An 18,438-nucleotide genomic window follows, 5' to 3' on the forward strand; every position below is an offset into this window, starting at 1 on the left:
ATTCATGAAGGACGTTTTACTAGTTTCAAATCTTAAAGAAAATCTTTTAAGTTGGTCAAATGATGGAGAAAGGATATTTTCTTCATTTTGTGAAAGATAAGTGCAAAATTTATGACAATAAAATGATAGAAATTGGCCAAGTAAAAATGGAGAAGAGAAATAGAAGCTTTCCTATAAGGTTCAAACCTGGAACTAATATTGCCATGAAGGTAGAAGTTGATGACTCGTGGCTTTGGCATAGGAGATTTGGCCACTTCAACACATATGCCTTAAAGCTTCCATATCAGAAAAACATGATGAGAGATCTTCCATGCTTGAAGAAGAATAATGAATCATGCGAAGAATGTCTGCTCGGAAAACAACACTAATTACCATTCTCGACAGACAAATCATGGAGAGCAAAAGACTTATTGGAGTTGATTCATACTGATGTTTGCAGACCTATGAGAACGCTTTCACATCACAACAACAGGAGGTATTTCATCCTCTTCATTGATGACTTCTCCAGAATGACATGGGTCTATTTCTTAAAGGCAAAATCAGAAATCTTCGAAGTATTCAAGAACTTCAAGGTCCTTGTTGAGAAGCAAAGTGGAAAACAAATAAAAGTACTTAGAAGTGATTGTGGCAAGGAGTACACATCTCACGAGTTTAACAAATTTTGCGAAGATGAAGGCATAAAGTGACAACTTACAATCGCATATACTCCACAACAAAATGGCATGTCAGAGAGAAAGAATTGAATAGTTATGGAGATGGAAAGATCAATGTTAAAAGAGAAAATTATGCCTAACACTTTTTGGGTTGAAGCAATCTATACTGCAGTTTACATTCTAAACAGATGTCCAACTAAGGCAGTCCAAGACAAAACTCCTATTGAAGCTTGGAGTGGAAGAAAGTCATCAGCTAAACACTTATGAGTATTTGGATCTATCTGCTACATACATGTTCTTGATCAAAAGAAGCACAAGCTTGAAGACAAGACTATACGAGGAATATTCTTGGGATATAACACACAGTCAAAAGGCTATTGAGTCTACAACCTATAAACAAAAAGGCTCATCATCAGTCGAGATGTTGAAGTTGATGAAAATGCTTTTTGGAATTGGGAAGAAGAAAAAGTTGTTAAAAGCAACATTTTACTTCCAGTGCAACAATCTCAAGAAGAAACTCAAGAAGAGGCAAACAATTCAGGTAATTTTTTCTCAACAACAAGATTCTTCAACTGAATCCAGTCCAAGAGGAGTAAGATCTTTCGTAAACATATATGGAACTTGCAATATGGTCATAATTGAGCCTAATTGTTATGAAGAAGCATCAAAGCAAGAAGTATGGGTCAAGGAAATGGAGGAAGAAGATCAAATTGAAGATATTTTTACGAAGGCATTACCACGACCAAGATTTGAACTACTACGCATATACTTGGAATTACCGAATTTGCATTAAGGAGGAGTATTAAAGTGTAATGCAAATTCTAAAAGAATGTAGAAACTCCTAAGATAGAAGAATTAAAATATAATACAAATTCTAGAATATTATAAAAAAAAAGGCTAAGATAGGAAGAAAAAATCAAGAACATTCTACATAGGTAAAAAGCTTAGAACTTTCTACATAAGTTCTAGCTAGAATTTTCTAGAATAGTCGTGAAAGAGAGACGGGGTCTATAAATAGCCTTCTGTACTATCATTTGAAATAAGAAGACAACATCTACCACAACTAAGACAATTACAACACTTCTTCCAACTACTACTTTCATATTTTATTATCTCCACATTTTCTCTACATTTCACTATCTCTACATTTTCTCTATCTCATCAACTATTCATTTCACAACCTCAAAATACTAACAATAACAAATGAATTGAATTACATCAAAGGTTTATATATTATCCAAAATGACATAATTACATCAAAGGTTTATAAACTTTCCAAAATGACAGTTAAGAAAAATAGAAAAACAGATATATAATTCTTTGATAATTTACAACAAAAAATTCTTGAAAAAGGCTTCAGTAGGGTTTTTGTTTTTCATTTTTAAATAGGTACCTAACATGGATGTGCTAACTCATGTTGAATTCTCATCTAACTTTGCTAGAATGCTCAATACTCTTACACTTTAACACTAAACAACGAACAAATTTGGCAGAAAAAAAAACATTAGAATGAAATGGTAGAGAATCTAAATTTTTTGCCCAGTTGGACCTATGGGCCTCGTAACACTAAGGGCTGGAATTTTCTAAAAGCCTATGTAGAGAGCAGGGTGTTGCTCCCTCCACCCCACACGTCTCTTCCTCCACCTCCCCAATTTTCTAAAATGCCAATTATATCCTTCTAAAATGACAATTATGCCCAAGACTTATGATTATCACCAAATGCCTGCACCCTTCATTCAGGTTAAATTCTATTTAATATTTGGATAAATTCCTCCCTCGGGGAGAGAAAATAAGAAACTAAAATGATTAATTTTGACTTTAGATTAAACTAAACTAGGAAGACAGGTTCATAGAGAAGCTTATCCATTTAAGACTATTTTTGATTTTGCATGTTACTTACTCGATCCTGTTGCTTAAATTGGCTACTCGTTGTGTTTGAGTGCTTAGATTAAGATGCTGAAAATTCTCGCATTGTTGGGAAGTGGTGACAAGCAGGCTAGTGGACACATGTACACCGTGCTCGGTGATATAATTAGGAAGAGTGATTCCATGACCAACATAGGGAATGCTGTTCTCTATGAGTGTATATCCTCAAAACGGATGTCGACATCCGTTTCGCCTTAAACGGATGTTGACATCCGTTGAAGGATGTCATCTGTCCAGAGGCAGTGTTCCTTTTACGTTTGGTTTTTATTTTACTACGTTTTGCAGCTCATGCAAGGATTATAGGCTTGGATATTAAAAGGATTATTGGAAGTATGGGAAGGGTTTAGGGTTTAGGATTATTGGAAGGATTATGACTACGTTCCTGGAGAGGAATCACGACAAGGACACTACACCACAAACGCACTGCACCACGTACTGCACCGAGAACAAGAGGAAGATTGCTTGATAATTCTTTTCACGATCACTAAGCTTTGCAGAAAAATATTTTACTCATATAAGGAACTACGTAGGTTATCAGTGAAATATGTTATAAATGAATAAAATTAAAAAACAATAATTTTAAAAATAAAATTTTACTGAGGGGCAAAATAGTAAAGGAAAGGTGGAGAAAGGGGCAAAATAGTAAAGGGGAGGTGGAGGAAGAGATGTGTGGGGGTGAAGGGAGCAACACCCTAGAGAGCAAGATACTATACTGGCCTTTTTGCAGTATTTGAAGAATTTTATCACTAAATGCATTCTCTCAACTACTATATGCACCTTCCTTTAGATTATTCTTATTTTTCTACTCAAATATACCATTTTTGACTTTTGTCAAAACCCTATGGGAAGTATGTATTTGGATAAACCACTTTGATTTGAAACCTACTTTGACAAGAAATTTTTATCATGAATATCCTCATAGTTAAACAAAAAGGTTTCCGTCATTTATATTATATTTGAATTAAAAAAATTTCATAAAAACAAGACGTGAATTTGGCTAATCAATTATAATTAATTGTATTGTGAACTAAACTCCAACTAAACTTAGAATTCCATTCAAGTGGTTTACAAATTAATGTTTAAAATTATCTATTTATTTTAATATATACTGATTATATAAAAAAACTGATTGTCATATATTTTTTCTTCTCTAAACCTAATTGTAATCATTTAAAAAAGTTCACCAATGGGAAATCTTATTTTTCATTCAAATATTTTATTTTTAGCCAGTTGAGATTAATAGTAATTAGAAAAAAAAATTAGAGAGAAATTAAAGACTTAAAGTCAACGTGGTATATTTTTTCTTCTCTAAACCTAATTGTAATCATTTAAAAAAGTTCACCAATGGGAAATCTTATTTTTCATTCAAATATTTTATTTTTAGCCAGTTGAGATTAATAGTAATTAGAAAAAAAATTAGAGAGAAATTAAAGACTTAAAGTCAACGTGGGTCTAAGAAAAGTCGAAGGCCCGAAGCAACGTTTCCCACGCCACCAACATGACTGACACCACTTTATAAAAGAGCGAAAGAAGGAAACACAAAAAACAAAGGTCCTCACCTCGCACGTGCTTACTCAGCACCACTCTTTGTACTCTTCTCTCCCACAATCCTGCCACGCACGTGTTCCTTAAGTGGCCCCACCAACCTTTTCTATTCTTCTTTCTCTTCCTTCAAAATAAATATAAAATATAAAATTAATACATAGGTTCTAGGTATATTAATTAAAAGGTATATAAATATCTCTCTTTTATAAGAATTTAATTAAATGTTGTGAAACTGAATAATTTTTATTAACAATTAATACATAATTCAGTTCTAATAAAAATGTATCTTCCCTGAATAAAGTAATTAACATATTACAATTAAAGACACAATGAATAAACACTAATTATCATAAAGAAGTGCTCAATGTTAAAATATCAAAATAGTTATTCATAAAACCAATGAATTTTTTAAAATTAATTAATTAAATTTTATTATCAAGAATATTAATAAAAATATTCTATTTCCTATCTTTTATATAGTACATATATAACATAAATATGCTTACAAAAATTTATAAAAGAAACTAATTATACCACATACATATACTAATTTATTACTATACATAATACAAATAAATGTTATATTTTCTTTAATTAAAATATTTCGATGGAAATTGAAGATTGTGTTTTAAAATGCTATTCAAGGATATTCGAAATAGGTGTAAATATAATTAATGTTTTATAATTAACGTTAAAAGTTAAATATTCAAAATATTTATCCACAAAAAAGTATAAGATATTTTGTAACATCCCAAAAATATAGTATAAAGTCATATAATAGGAACATCACATTTATAATACTACATATCAGTTTTTACAAAAGATAGAACGTACGGTTATGGTCGAATGACCTTACAAAATAGCAAGGGGTTAAAATTGTACAAATATACAATCCTAGACCGATCGGTTTACAAAATACTTATACCGAACGGTCCTCTAAGATAATAAAACAGCAGATGGACGAACGGTTCTACTGTTCGACCTTAACATCTACCTCTACCAAATTTTCTTCTTCTAGTGTCTCTTCTAGCAACGCTTCTGCATCTGCTCACATCCACACGGATGATCATTGCAACAGAAAGACAACCACCGAACGTACAAAACGGACAAGACAGGAAGTAGGGTAAGCTTATGTAATTCAATTCAATTATCAACATAGATTTCACACAATTCAAATAAACGAGATAATTCATTCACTTTTACATGCAAAACCTACTACTAGACTTTGACTGTCCGGACTGTATGAATTATGTGTAGCTACAACGTTCGTGCACCCTGGTGATGTAGTAACTGGGATACCCTCAACAGCTACCACCCGAGGTTAGTCCTATCTGTCCAAATTAACCATAAGGACTAGGACCTCCTGTCATTCCCACACATGACTTACCCTTCTCTACGTGAGAACGAGTAATCACAGAATATCAGGATGAACCGCCAGCTTAGCGTGCCCACATTCATATTTTACCAATTCCAATATCCATTCATGAGATATTCCTCCCCGGAATACTCTTTCATAATCAAAGTCGTTTCATCCATATCATATTCTATTGAAACTAGCCCAGCACTCTACACGCAAGTCAGTGGCCCAGCCCATGATCGCTTATGTTGGATAAGCGTAAGGCTAATAACCAAGCCACGCCAATAGTGTGAAACGAGTGTGAGAGGAGAGAGAACGGAGCGAATGGAAGCTTCTCTAGGCGATGAAGCACCAGCGTCGTCAGCGCAGATTGGCGGCGGAGGAGACGGCGGTCGACGACGGCGAAGAAGACAAAGATGAAGAGGACGACTTGAGAGGTAAGAAAAACGTTCTCTTTTCTTATTATCTGGTGTTGAATAATATTGATACAGATGAAATGTATATTGTCTTTCTTACTTTGAACAAAGAGAGAGAGCTCTATTCATAGAGCTCTGTTAACTAACTATTAAAAACCTAAAAACCCAATAACCGTAAATCATAACAGAAAACATTAAATTACTGTCTTCTTGATAGTAAGGAATTAATCTTGATTCCCAATAGCCTCCCCTCAAGCTGGACGATGGATGGTCGTTAGTCCAAGCTTGGGAGCAATCGACCTAAATCTGACGCGATGAGGAAATTTTGTGAAGATGTCAGCCAGCTGCTCGTCGGAGCGCACGGGAAGAAGGTTGAGAAGGTGTTCCTGAACTTTCTCACGGACAACATGGCAGTCAAGCTCGATATGCTTGGTCCGTTCATGAAAGCTCTGGTTGTGAGCTATATGCCTTGCAGACTTGTTGTCGCAATACAAGGCAGGAGTTCCTGACTCTTCTATTTGAAGGTCTTGTAGGAGATAACTAAGCCACTGTATCTCACATACAGTGGCTGCAAGAGCTCTATACTCAGCTTCAGTAGAGGATCTGGAGACAGTTCTCTGCTTCTTAGATTTCCAAGAAATAAGAGAAGATCCAAGGAAGATACAGAACCCTGTTGTGGATCTTCTGGTGTTGGGACATGTCGCCCAATCAGAGTCACTAAATGCCTTTAGCTGCATAGGAGAGTCAGCAGGGAAAAACAACCCCTTAGAGGGCTTGGATTTGATGTACCTGAGAATATGTTGAATGACCCGATAGTGATAATCAGTAGGTGATTGAACAAATTGACTAAGTAAATTAACTGAAAAACATAAGTCGGGTCTTGTATTTGTAAGGTAAAGCAACTTCCCTATTAGCCTCCTGTAAGGTCCTGGGTCATCCAGGTAGCTGTCCAATTTGTATAAGGAGCTTGTGTCACTTAGGAAGGGAGTAGATGAAGGCTTACAGCCCAACATTCCCGTTTCTTCCAGTATATCTAAGGCATATTTTCTTTGACATAGGTGGATACCCTTTTTAGATCTGGCTACTTCCAGCCCTAGGAAGTATTTGAGTTCTCCTAGGTTCTTTATTCGAAACCTATTGTGGAGTAGTTCCTTTATGCAGTTGATCTCCATCATAGAGTCCCCTGTTAACACAATATCATCCACATACACAAGGAGAGCAATAAAGCTTGTAGGTGTCCTTTTAATAAACAAAGAATGATCAGATTTAGATTGGACAAACTTAGCAGTGGTTAGAAAGGAAGAAAGTTTTTCAAACCATTGCCTACTGGCTTGTTTCAAGCCATACAAGGATTTGGTCAACTTGCAAACCTGTCCTTTATTACATACATCTAGACCCGGGGGTGGTTCCATGTAGACCTCTTCATTAAGGTCTCCGTGCAGAAAAGCATTGTCAACATCCAGTTGATGTAAAAACCAACTGTTAGAAGCAGCTAGGGCAATAAGTAATCTGACTGTGGTAAGTTTAGCCACAGGAGAAAAGGTGTCTAGATAGTTTATGCCCTCCTGCTGTGTATAACCCTTTGCCACTAAACGGGCTTTGTACCTTTCAATGCCACCATCAGCACTGTATTTGGTTTTATACACCCATTTACATCCTATTGTAGTCTTCCCTGGAGGCAGTGGAGTCAAAACCCATGTGTTATTGTCTTGTAGAGCTTGGATTTCTCTCTGCATGGCCTCTACCCATTCAGTCATCCCTTTTGCCTCACTGTAAGATCTGGGCTCCTTGTTCCCAGTGACAGTCATAGTGTACTTTAAATGTTTTTCTGAAAGGTTATCACAGCATAACAAATCAGAAATGGGATAGGGAGTTTTTAAACCATTTTTAACAGTTGAGGATTGATTCACCTGATGAACATAATCCTTCAAGTATGTTGGAGTCCTTCTGGGTCTGTCAGACCTTATGTATCTCTGACTGTTTGGACTGTTACTGGTTCCAGTACTGTTCTCTTCATTATCAGAGAGCTGCTCTCCTGGCTGCTCCACTTATGTTTGCTCAGTAATATCGAACTCATCATGTCTGTCATTACTAGTAGGGTATTGGTCCTTTAGGAGGTCAATCAGGGTATCAACTTTGTCTTTTTCAACATCACAGTCTACTATGCTGCCTTGCGGTTCTTTGTAAGGGAAAATGTCTTCATGAAAAACGACATTTTTGCTTATAAAGAGTTCCTTACTATTTATATCAAGCACAATGTATCCTTTCACACCATATTTATATCCTAGAAAAATTCCTTTTCTAGCTCTAGGGTCGAGCTTACTTCTGTTATTTTCTAGAGTTGAGGCAAAGCACAAACAGCCAAAGGTTTTGAGATTTAAAAAGGTGGGAGGTAATTTGTAGAGAATTTCATGAGGTGTTTTGTGGTTAAGAATGGCAGTAGGCAATCTGTTTATTAGATAAACAGCATGGCCAACAGCATAAGACCAGTATGCATTAGGTATATTGGCTTGAAAAAGGAGACCACGGGTCACATTTAGTATATGTTGATGCTTCCTTTCAACAACAGAATTTTGTTCCGGGGTCTCAACACAACTCTTTTGGTGGTTGATTCCATGCATATTATAGAAATCCATACAACTAAACTCAGGGCCATTATCGGATCTTATAGTTTTAATTAGTTTGCCAAACTGATTTTTAATCTTAGCAACAAAATTTTGCAATAATTCTCTAGTTTGACCCTTATTGTTCATAGGAAAAACCCATGTATGCCTACTGTAATAATCTACTATGGTTAGAAAGTACTTATGACCATGGACAGAAACAGTATTAAGGGGACTCCATATATCACAATGCACAATTTCAAAGCAATCAGTGGTGACAGAAACACTTTTAGGGAAAGGTAACTTTCGTTGCTTAGCATAGTGGCAAGTGTCACAAACAATGTTAGTGTCAACCTTAACATAGGGAAAATTCTCACATATATGTTTCATAACCTTGTCTCCTGGATGGCCCAATCTACAGTGCCACAGGTTTACATTAAGATTCTTAAAAGAAAAGACAGTCTTAGCAATATATCTTTGATCAAATCTGGGAAAAGCTTGTAGATAATAGAGGCCCTTCCAAGAATTAGCACATCCAATCATCTTCAATGTATGATTCTCCCTTATCTGACAAGACTTAGAGGAAAAGGTTAGACTGCAATCCAAGTCTTTAATGAGACTTTGAACATAAATCAAATTAAAACAGAATTCAGGGATGTAGAGAACATTAAAAATGATAAAATCCTTGGAAAAGTGTACAGTTCCAGCATGTTCAGCAGTTAGAACAGTATTATTTGGCAGTTTCACAGAAATAGGTTTAATTTTATAAAAAGTGACAAAATTTGTCCTATCATGTGTCACATGATCTGTGACACCAGTGTCTATTATCCATGAAAGAGTACCTTGTTTATGTTCAGTGTCGCTTCTCTGGACTTGATTGACCTTGTGATGAGGTTCATCAATTTTGTCCATCATTCTGAGGAGCTTTTGCATCTGCTCGGCTGTGAAAGAGTTAAAAACGTTGCCATTATTAGCTTGATGTGTGCTCTGAACCCCTTCTGTTTCAGTGCTGTTCTGGCAGGCATTGGCAGTGCCCTAGTCAGCCCTCTTGTCTTGATTGTTGTCACCTTTCTTATACCAAGGAGGATATCCGTGCTTAGAGTAGCACTCATCTATAGTTTGGTTCATCTTGTTGCAAAAGGAGCATTGCTTTCCATAGTTGGGATTTCTGCCCCTTCCTCTCCCTTGGGCACGAAATCCAGAGCCCCTTCCCTGGCCCTTCCATTGATTGTTCTTATCACTAGCATTTGCCAGGACCTTGACCTCGGGAGAGCTATGTTTCTCTTGTCTCTCTTGTTGCATAATGAGAGAGAAGACCCGATTGACATTAGGTAGAGGGTCCATCAAAAGAATTTGTGTCTTGACAGTGTTGTAGGAATCATTTAGCCCTTTCAAGAAGCATATCACATGCTCCATTTCCCCGTATTTTAAGGAGATTCTGGAGAGCTCACAACTGCATTGAATCTTACATGTGCAAGTAGGGATGGATCTTAGAAATTCCAACTCCTCCCATAGGATTTTCAGATCAGTAAAGAATTGACTCACTCCCCTTTCTCCCTGTTTGATAGAATGTATGTCCTGCAGCAAGTCTGAAATCTTGAAATAATCTCCCTTGGAGAAGCGTTCTTTCAGTTCATCCCATAGTTCCTTGGCCTCTTCTATGTATATGACACTTTCAGCAATTTGTGGGGAGAGAGTCTTTATTATCCAAGATAATATCATCATATTACATCTTTCCCATGCATCAAACAGTGCATCAGTTTTCTGAGGTTTCTTTATGGACCCATCAATAAACTTTGTTTTATTCTTGGAGAGCAAGACTCTTCTCATACTTCTGCTCCATGAGGAGTAATTGTTGTCATTTAGAGTCTGTGTAATGAGAGTGAGACCCGGGTTCTCACCTGGATGTAAGTAGTAGGGGCTGGTTGGGCTGGGAGATTCTCCTGGGTGTAAGTAGTAAGAATTGGATGGGTTGTAGGATTGATCTGTTTGATCCATAAGAAAAGAACCCAAGAAACAACCCAAGAGGATACCAAGAAATGAATCAGAGGCAACGGAAACAGAGTAGGCACTAGACCTGCTCTGATACCATATTGAAACTGGCCCAGCACTGTACACGCAAGTCAGTGGCCCAGCCCATGATCGCTTATGTTGGATAAGCGTAAGGCTAATAACCAAGCCACGCTAGCAGTGTGAAACAAGTGTGAGAGGAGAGAGAACGGAGCGAATGGAAGCTTCTCCAGGCGATGAAGCACCAGCGTCGTCAGCGCAGATTGCGGCGGAGGAGACGGCGGTTGACGACGGTGAAGAAGACAAAGATGAAGAGAACAACTTGAGAGGTAAGAAAAACGTTCTCTTTTCTTATTATCTAGTGTTGAATAATATTGATACAGATGAAATGTATATTGTCTTTCTTACTTTGAACAAAGAGAGAGAGCTCTATTTATAGAGCTCTGTTAACTAACTATTAAAAACCTAAAAACCCAATAACCGTAAATCATAACAGAAAACATTAAATTACTGTCTTCTTGACAGTAAGGAATTAATCTTGATAAGTAATCACGGAATATCAGGATGAACCGCCAGCTTAGCGTGTCCACATTCATACTTTACCACATTCATACTTTATCAAATTCGTTTCATCCATATCATATTCCATCATCTTTCATTATTAAACCTCAACTGAACCAATTTGAACAAAGATCCCTTAGGATACCAAATACCGACCGTTAATCTTCAACCCCGAACGAGACCGAACACTTGGAGTGAGACCGAGAGGTCTCCAATTCCAAAATAGATCAAAACCGAGAGAGTTACTATCGGGGTTGAGAAAGAGACCGATTACAATAATATTTCTCAAAGAGTAATAGAATCGAACGTTATTTACAAGGTGAGCCAATTTAATGAAGTGACTCGTGAGAGTTTAGACTGAACGCCAATAAGCCTAGGCCGAGTACTAAGACTCTAGGCCGAACACCATAGAAAATGATACTGTAGGACATCGAATAATAATGAGTGACGGAATTATATGAAGAAACCGAACGTTATAAATACTTAGCTTATTTATGAGTTTAACATCAAGAAAACCGAATGTCAGTCGAAGACCGAGCATCGTAGAGAGCGAACACTATTGAGTTTGGACGAACGCTCTTATTATCAAGATAGATTACGGAAAGGAGAACGAGCGCTTGGTGTAAGACCTAGCACTTACTTAGTACAAGCGCTTGGTATAAGACCGAGCACTACTTAGTATTATAGAATAAAAGCTTTATAATTATAAGATATCGTTTAAGTAGTGTTCAAGACGAACAATATATATATATATATATATATATATATATATATACAAATACATATAGATATACTTAAGTTTATAACAGAATACCAAGGAACGAATATCCTTGGTTGAACGCTTATATACAAATATTACTAAACAAAGACGCTTGGTCCTCAACTGGAATTCCATCCAAATGAAAGAATACAGTTCCAACCGAGTCCACAAGAAAACCGAACGGTCAAAGACCTTCAGTGACGAACATCAATTTTCATATGGAATTACATACTTAGAATTCTTTATATCAATTCATTTCTCAACATCTATCTTCATAATTTCATACATCCATATCATAGTAAATTTTCATATTTCTTATAGTCAAAACATAGCAACAATCATATTTCATATTCATTCAGCAAATCAACGAACATACATCCATTCAAAACGAACATAAAATCAAATTATATAAGCTTCCCTTACCTCTAACGTGACCAAACACTTTCAGATAAGGTTATTGATTCACCTCTATAAATCCTTCTACCCTCAACGGTCAAAAATTTCCAAAACTAATCCAAGTGAAAACCAAAACACTATCAGAACCACTCATTTTAGAAGAGTGATCAACACATGAAACCAGAACTTGGTTTGCACATCCAAGAAAATGCACGACTGAGTGAAGAGAAGAACTTACCAGCTCAGCTTCACAAACTGATCGGTTCAATCGAAAGCCCTTGAGACCGGAAGAGTGAAAATGGTGCCTGAGTGATGGTCGAAGAAAGGAATGGTTAAGATTTCTTAGAGAGAAGATGAAGAAATCTAGAGAGAAGGAGGAGATTTCAGAAGGTTGAAGATGGATGGTGCATGCAGAAAAGTGGCACGAAAATTTGAAAGTTTCAGTTTTACTCCTACCGTCAAAACTATTCGTCCAATCTGCATCATACACTTGTCTTCCACTTTCTGAACTTCAGACGCTCCGATCGCTTACACTTGGCGTCCACTCGAATGAAGTTTTTAGTGGGTTTTAAATGGGTTATGACATATTCTCATTTTACATGTGTATTAAAATTACAACATTTTGATTTCAAAATTATTACCCAAATATGTATACAACAATAAAAATAAATAATTACACACTATTATTTCATATTATAATTATATTTTCCACCCTTAAATAAATTTCTATTTTATATTATTTCTCCAGCTTTGTCTGAATTCAAAATAAAAATTATTTATCAAACAGAAAATATAAAATGCACATTTATTTAAATTGTAACTCATAATAAAAAGTTAACAATTAAAAATAACATATACTAACAAACTTCAATTGAAAAAGTAGAATACTCAGCGAAAGCAAACACGCAAACAAAATATTCAAAAAGAAAGAAAAATAAATAAAACAAAAATAATATTTACATAATTTGAGGAAAAATATAGGCATAATACCCAATTTTGTCCCCACTTTGGTTCGAAAATCTCAAGTTAGTCCCTTTATAGAAAAGTGAGTTGAATGGATCCTTACTTGTAATTAATTGACTCTAATGAGTCCCTTCCGTTAAATAGAAGGAAACTGAGTTAGTGGACTGATGATGTGGCAGTTGTCTTTTGTGAGGTGTCAATACGCTTGCGTTTGGGTGCTTACGTGGTTCAGAAAGCTTCAGGTTCTCCTCTTCTCTCCGCGCCATTCCAACGGGATGAGACCCGGAGTCTCTTTCTTCTCCCTGCAGTTCGCTGGCCTCCCAACCAAAAATGGCCACCGCATTCCAACCGGCATCGATGCCATCTCCGACACCCACGGACGGCCATCGTCGGACGCCGCTCCAGCCCCTCCTTCTCGCGTGCGAGGGAGGACCTCGCTTTTCACGTACGCCCCAGATCGGCTCCGAATCCATCCTTGCCGCGCCTCGATTCAGCCACCGCGGACGGATCCCACGCCGCCGCACGTCACCAGGACCCAGATGGCTGCGACGCTTCTTCTCTCTCCGCTCGCGACCCAGATGGCCCAGATCAGAAATTAAACCCAACAATTGCTGAAAATTAAGTTCATGCTAAATCAACAAATAATTGTTTCAAAATCCACTTAGTTTCACTTTGCAATTTGCGCAATGTGCAATTTATCCTCAATCAAGATCAAAAGGTGGTACTGTAATTTTTTTAGAGGATAACAATTTATCATCAATCAGTGCTAGTAAACATTATGCAGCTATTGTTATTCCAGTGCAAACATCCTTACCGGTAGTTATAGAGAGGAACAAAGTAGCCGAGGAATCTAAGACGATGTAGCACAATTAGGGTTTGAGACAGAGCAAGTAATCCATGGAAGGAACAAGATACCAACACCGTCCATGACCTTTGGGATATAATCAAATCGGAGAACTGTGTTGAATCGTAGGAAGCATTCAAATATAGATAATTGCAGAAATATGTGAATTATAGGTGCTTCCATCACTGAGAGTTGGTGAGCTCGAAGAAAGACCTGAAATGACAACTCTGCAAACCCTAGCAAGATGAAGATTGGAGAAGACGAGAAACCCTTCTGATTCTCTTCATACAAAATTTACAGTTAAAACTCAAAGTCACAGTTAAATTTTTTAAGAGTAATTATAAGGTATAATACCCAATTTTTACTCATTCATTTTTTTTCTGAACCACGTAAGCACGCAAACGCAAGCGTATTGACACCTCACCAAAGACAACTGCCACATCATCAGTCCACTAACTCCGTTTCCTTCTATTTAACGGAAGGGACTCATTAGAGTCAATTAATTACAAGTAAGGATCCATTCAACTCACTTTTCTATAAAGGGACTAACTTGAGATTTCTGAACCAAAGTGGGGACAAAATTGGGTATTATGCCAAAAATATATAACATAGCTTTCCTCACTTTTACCAAGCAATTTGAGTAGGAACATATAAAGATGTGATCAAATATTATGAAAACATAATTGAATAGGAGTTTATATTTTATTAATATTAATATTTTTATTTATTATATTAAATTAAATAATTAATATAATATGATTAAAATTAGAGTAGATTTCCCTTGAATTTCATTTTAATTTTTTTCACTCGATCCTAATCCAAATGACAAAAATAAATATCCAAATTAATTAAGTATAAATAACATTTGATTTTTTAAAATGAATAGTGCAGGAGATAATTGTATAAATATTTTTAATAATATTGCATTTTATTAATTTTAAGATAAAGGTATTGGGAAAGTTTCCCTTGTGAATTAAGTGTTTGTATGTATTTATTGTGTGACAGTGTGAGAAAGAGAAGAGTTGCAGTGTGTCAGTGGAAAAATTGGAAAGTGGATCCAATTTTGGACTCCATTGTGCCAACTTTACCCTCATTACCCACAGTCGGCAGGTCTTACGTGGCACTTCCACATCTGTCACCAATTTACGCATTTCGAAATATAACAATAAATCCTATTCAATTTTGAAAGATAACAAATTAAATACAACTTTCTAAAATCATTAATTCTTCATTGACTTAGTAAATTTCCACTCAATGCATTCAAAAAATTTAATATATTAATAAAAGATACTTTTAATTAATTAATTATTAATTAATTAATGTCTTTGTAAAAGATGCTTTTAATTATCGTCTTTCTGTAACCGTGTGTTTTATTCATTAATAATCCTTACTAAAAAGATTATTGTTTTGAAAACGTATTTGTTAATTATATTATTCATCGTGTTCATAACAATTAATTTTATTAAGGGTGTGTTTAAATTTGAAATATAATCAGCAAATTTGATAAATATAATCAGAACACAGCATAAAAGTTAGAACGCTTTTAATACATTATTTTGCTTTAACCGCGTTCTTCCAAAACTCTAAATCTAATTAATACCAAGAATAATGTCAATTAATAAAAAAATACACTAATAAAAGAATAAATTGTTTCAATTTTAATACATATATTTCAGGGTGTAAATCGGTCTAAGTTAATCTCATTAAAATCAGTTAAAAAAATGACAAAAATTAATTTGATTTGGCATTAAAATAGATAGAAGTTATTTGTTTCTCAAATTAATGTTTCGTCACGAGTAAGTATAGCATCCTCCTTTTTAAAAAAAATTTAAGGCTTAAATGTTAATAAGATTTTGGCTTCTTTATTTTTTTTCTTCATGCCAAATCAACTTTTGTAGCAATCCTCTTTTATGGGGTTTAAAGATTTTGAATGTGAAAAGATTGCACAAAATTAATCTTTGTGTGTTTGAAAGCTATTCCAATTAAAACCAATTCCAACACATGCACCAAAAACTCAACCAACACACAAAATGGTTAAAAGTGATGGATTACTCAAATTAGCATGAAGTGTGATTTCAACATTTTAACACTTTTTTTAATTGCATGAATCTCCCAACACTAATTTAATGCTTCAAAATGGCCAAATTGAAAAAAAAAGAGCATATTATTCAAACACTCAAAGATGCTATAACTATAGCATTATTATGAGGATCAAATCTGGGTGGGTTAGGAACTTGGCACTCCATAAATAGACAAAATCTTACAATAAAACAAACTAACACACCACCATTGTCACCTTTTTTTCCTCTCCTTTTTTGTGTAGCAATTTAAAATAGTTAAACATTTAATGGTATAATTAAAATAGAATAAAGTGTGGACAGGACCAAATCCTGAATGAACCCCACCATCCAGCCTTGCTGCCACCCTATTTGCATGCTTTTGTTCATTTCTCTCTGACACCCTTTCCTTCATTCATTCTTCCCATTCACTCACCTCTATCTATCTCTTCATCTCCCATTCTTCTCTCCTCCATTTTCTCATCCAAATCCACCACAAACCCTTATAACAAACACCTCATCTGCATATTCTCCAACCAAAACTTTCACCCACTTCAAACACATCAATGGCAGTTGAAGCTCGTCACTTTAACATCCTCCATCCTCAACAACTCATACCCAATAGGTGAGTACATCTCTTCTCACCCTTTTCTTCTTTTCTGTTTCATCATTCTCGAGTTTAATGTTTTTCTTTTTTCTTTTTCTCTTCTGATGAACCTACAGAGAAACCTTAACCAACCCAATGGATGCCACCATCATGAACATGTACGCCACTCAAACGGGTTTGGGTTTGGGTAATTACTCGATGCTGCCTCTCTCCGGCACCACCACCGCGTCGGAGACCTTTTTTCCGCCGCCTCACTTCAGCTCTCTCCTCCAGAAACCCGCTGTCTTGGAATCCGACAACAGCACTCTTTCCTACAACAACAAGGTTGTTCCCGTTTCCAGAAAACGCTCCAGAGATTCCATCCACGACAACAATTTCCCTTTCCATCCATACCCTCAGAAGAAAACCGATTCTTTCTCCTTCCTTGGCGAAGACATTTCCTCTCACATCCATCGTCAACAGCTCGACCTCGATGCCCTCGTCTCCCAACACGTAATTCACTTACCCTTCTCTGATTTCATCGAAATTTCAGTTTTCTGAAACACAAATCACTTTTCCGAGTTTTTTCATTTGGGTTTTGTTTAATCAGTCTCCATTTTCATCCCCTCAACTTCTCCGAATTTTCCAAACACAACACTCAATACTTTTAACAAAAATCAACAGTGCAAAAGACTACTTTTCTAACCCATCAGCAATGATCTTAGCATGGTTTTTAATTGTAATAATGCACATCTTCGATATTGATTACTTTTTTCTGTGTCTTGTAATTTTGAAGTTTCTGTGAGTATTTGATTCAGCGAATGAGTTGCATTAACTGATGTAATTTGGAATGTCTGCAGATGGAGAAGGTTAGGATGGAGTTAGAAGAAAAGAGAAAGCGGCAAGCCAGAAGATTGATGGAGAGCATTGAGGTGGAAATGGCGAAGAGGCTGAGAGCGAAAGAAGAAGAGATTTTGAAGATAGAAAAATTGAATTGGGTTTTGGAAGAGAAAGTGAGATCACTGAGCATCGAGAATCAGTTTTGGCGCGACCTGGCTCAGACCAACGAGGCCACCGCCAATGTCCTACGCACCAATCTCGAGCAGGTCTTGGCGCAGGTATCAGCGCCACCGCACACGGCGGATGAAGATGCGGAGTCGTGCTGCGGGAGCAGCGACGAGGGGTGGCGTACGTTAGCCACCGGGGCGCAGGACAAGGAAAAGGAAGGTTGCAGCGAAATAAAAGAAAATATTATTATTGTTAATAATAATAATAATAAAAACAATTATAACGATAATGGAAAAAGCGGTGGGAAGAGATTGTGCAGAAAGTGTGGGGAAAAGGAATCGTGCGTGCTAATCTTACCGTGCAGGCACCTATGTGTCTGCACAGGTTGCGGGTCTAGTTTAGACTCTTGTCCTGTTTGTAAATCCATCAAAAATGCCAGTGTTCATGTAAACATGACATTATAATCATCATTAATTTCTCAAAATGAAATTAGAAAAAAAAAGATTAATTTTTAATTTCATCTATCTTTTATTTTCTGTAAATATTGCTTTGTTTTGAATGGGAATGAATGAGTGTGGTGAGTCACGAGATTTGGATGAGAAGACACGACATGAAGTGGAGAGACATGGAATCTTAAAAGTCATGATTAAAAATGAGGATTTAGATTATGAAATGAAATATCTTAGATTATGAGAGAGGGGTAAAAGAGTAAAAAAGCGAAGGAGGAATGTGGGACCCAGGGCGCACCTACCC

The 18,438-nt window shown here is 36.2% G+C and overlaps 2 protein-coding genes across 2 annotated transcripts; one reads left to right on the forward strand and one right to left on the reverse strand.

Moving 5' to 3' along the window:
- Positions 1-9,535: 9,535 nt before the first annotated feature.
- LOC148196000 (uncharacterized) lies at positions 9,536-10,640 on the reverse strand. Its single transcript, XM_088095348.1, has 3 exons — positions 10,578-10,640; positions 10,402-10,485; positions 9,536-10,198 (listed from the first exon to the last, which is right to left on the reverse strand). The coding sequence occupies exons 1-3, from the start codon at positions 10,638-10,640 to the stop codon at positions 9,536-9,538; spliced, it is 810 nt and encodes a 269-aa protein (XP_087951474.1).
- Positions 10,641-16,436: 5,796 nt separating this feature from the next.
- On the forward strand, positions 16,437-18,200 carry LOC124820543 (putative BOI-related E3 ubiquitin-protein ligase 3). The gene is made up of 3 exons (XM_088094054.1): positions 16,437-16,716; positions 16,815-17,190; positions 17,538-18,200. Exons 1-3 carry the CDS (start codon positions 16,658-16,660, stop codon positions 18,147-18,149), a joined length of 1,047 nt encoding a protein of 348 aa, XP_087950180.1. The 5' UTR covers positions 16,437-16,657; the 3' UTR covers positions 18,150-18,200.
- The last annotated feature ends 238 nt before the right edge of the window (positions 18,201-18,438 follow it).

Source organism: Vigna umbellata, chromosome 7, assembly GCF_029865625.1.
Source record: "Vigna umbellata cultivar VRB3 chromosome 7, Vumbellata_1.0, whole genome shotgun sequence".
Lineage (NCBI taxonomy): Eukaryota > Viridiplantae > Streptophyta > Magnoliopsida > Fabales > Fabaceae > Vigna > Vigna umbellata.

Coding starts and splice junctions, on each gene's coding strand:
- LOC148196000 (XM_088095348.1), bottom strand. CDS start 10,640: ATGGGCTGGGCCACTGACTTGCGTGTACAGTGCTGGGCCAGTTTCAAT. Junction 10,486..10,577: donor TCAATATGGTATCAGAGCAG/GTCTAGTGCCTA, acceptor TGGATCAAACAG/ATCAATCCTACAACCCATCC. Junction 10,199..10,401: donor CCCCTACTACTTACATCCAG/GTGAGAACCCGG, acceptor TGGATAATAAAG/ACTCTCTCCCCACAAATTGC.
- LOC124820543 (XM_088094054.1), top strand. CDS start 16,658: ATGGCAGTTGAAGCTCGTCACTTTAACATCCTCCATCCTCAACAACTC. Junction 16,717..16,814: donor CAACAACTCATACCCAATAG/GTGAGTACATCT, acceptor ATGAACCTACAG/AGAAACCTTAACCAACCCAA. Junction 17,191..17,537: donor ATGCCCTCGTCTCCCAACAC/GTAATTCACTTA, acceptor GAATGTCTGCAG/ATGGAGAAGGTTAGGATGGA.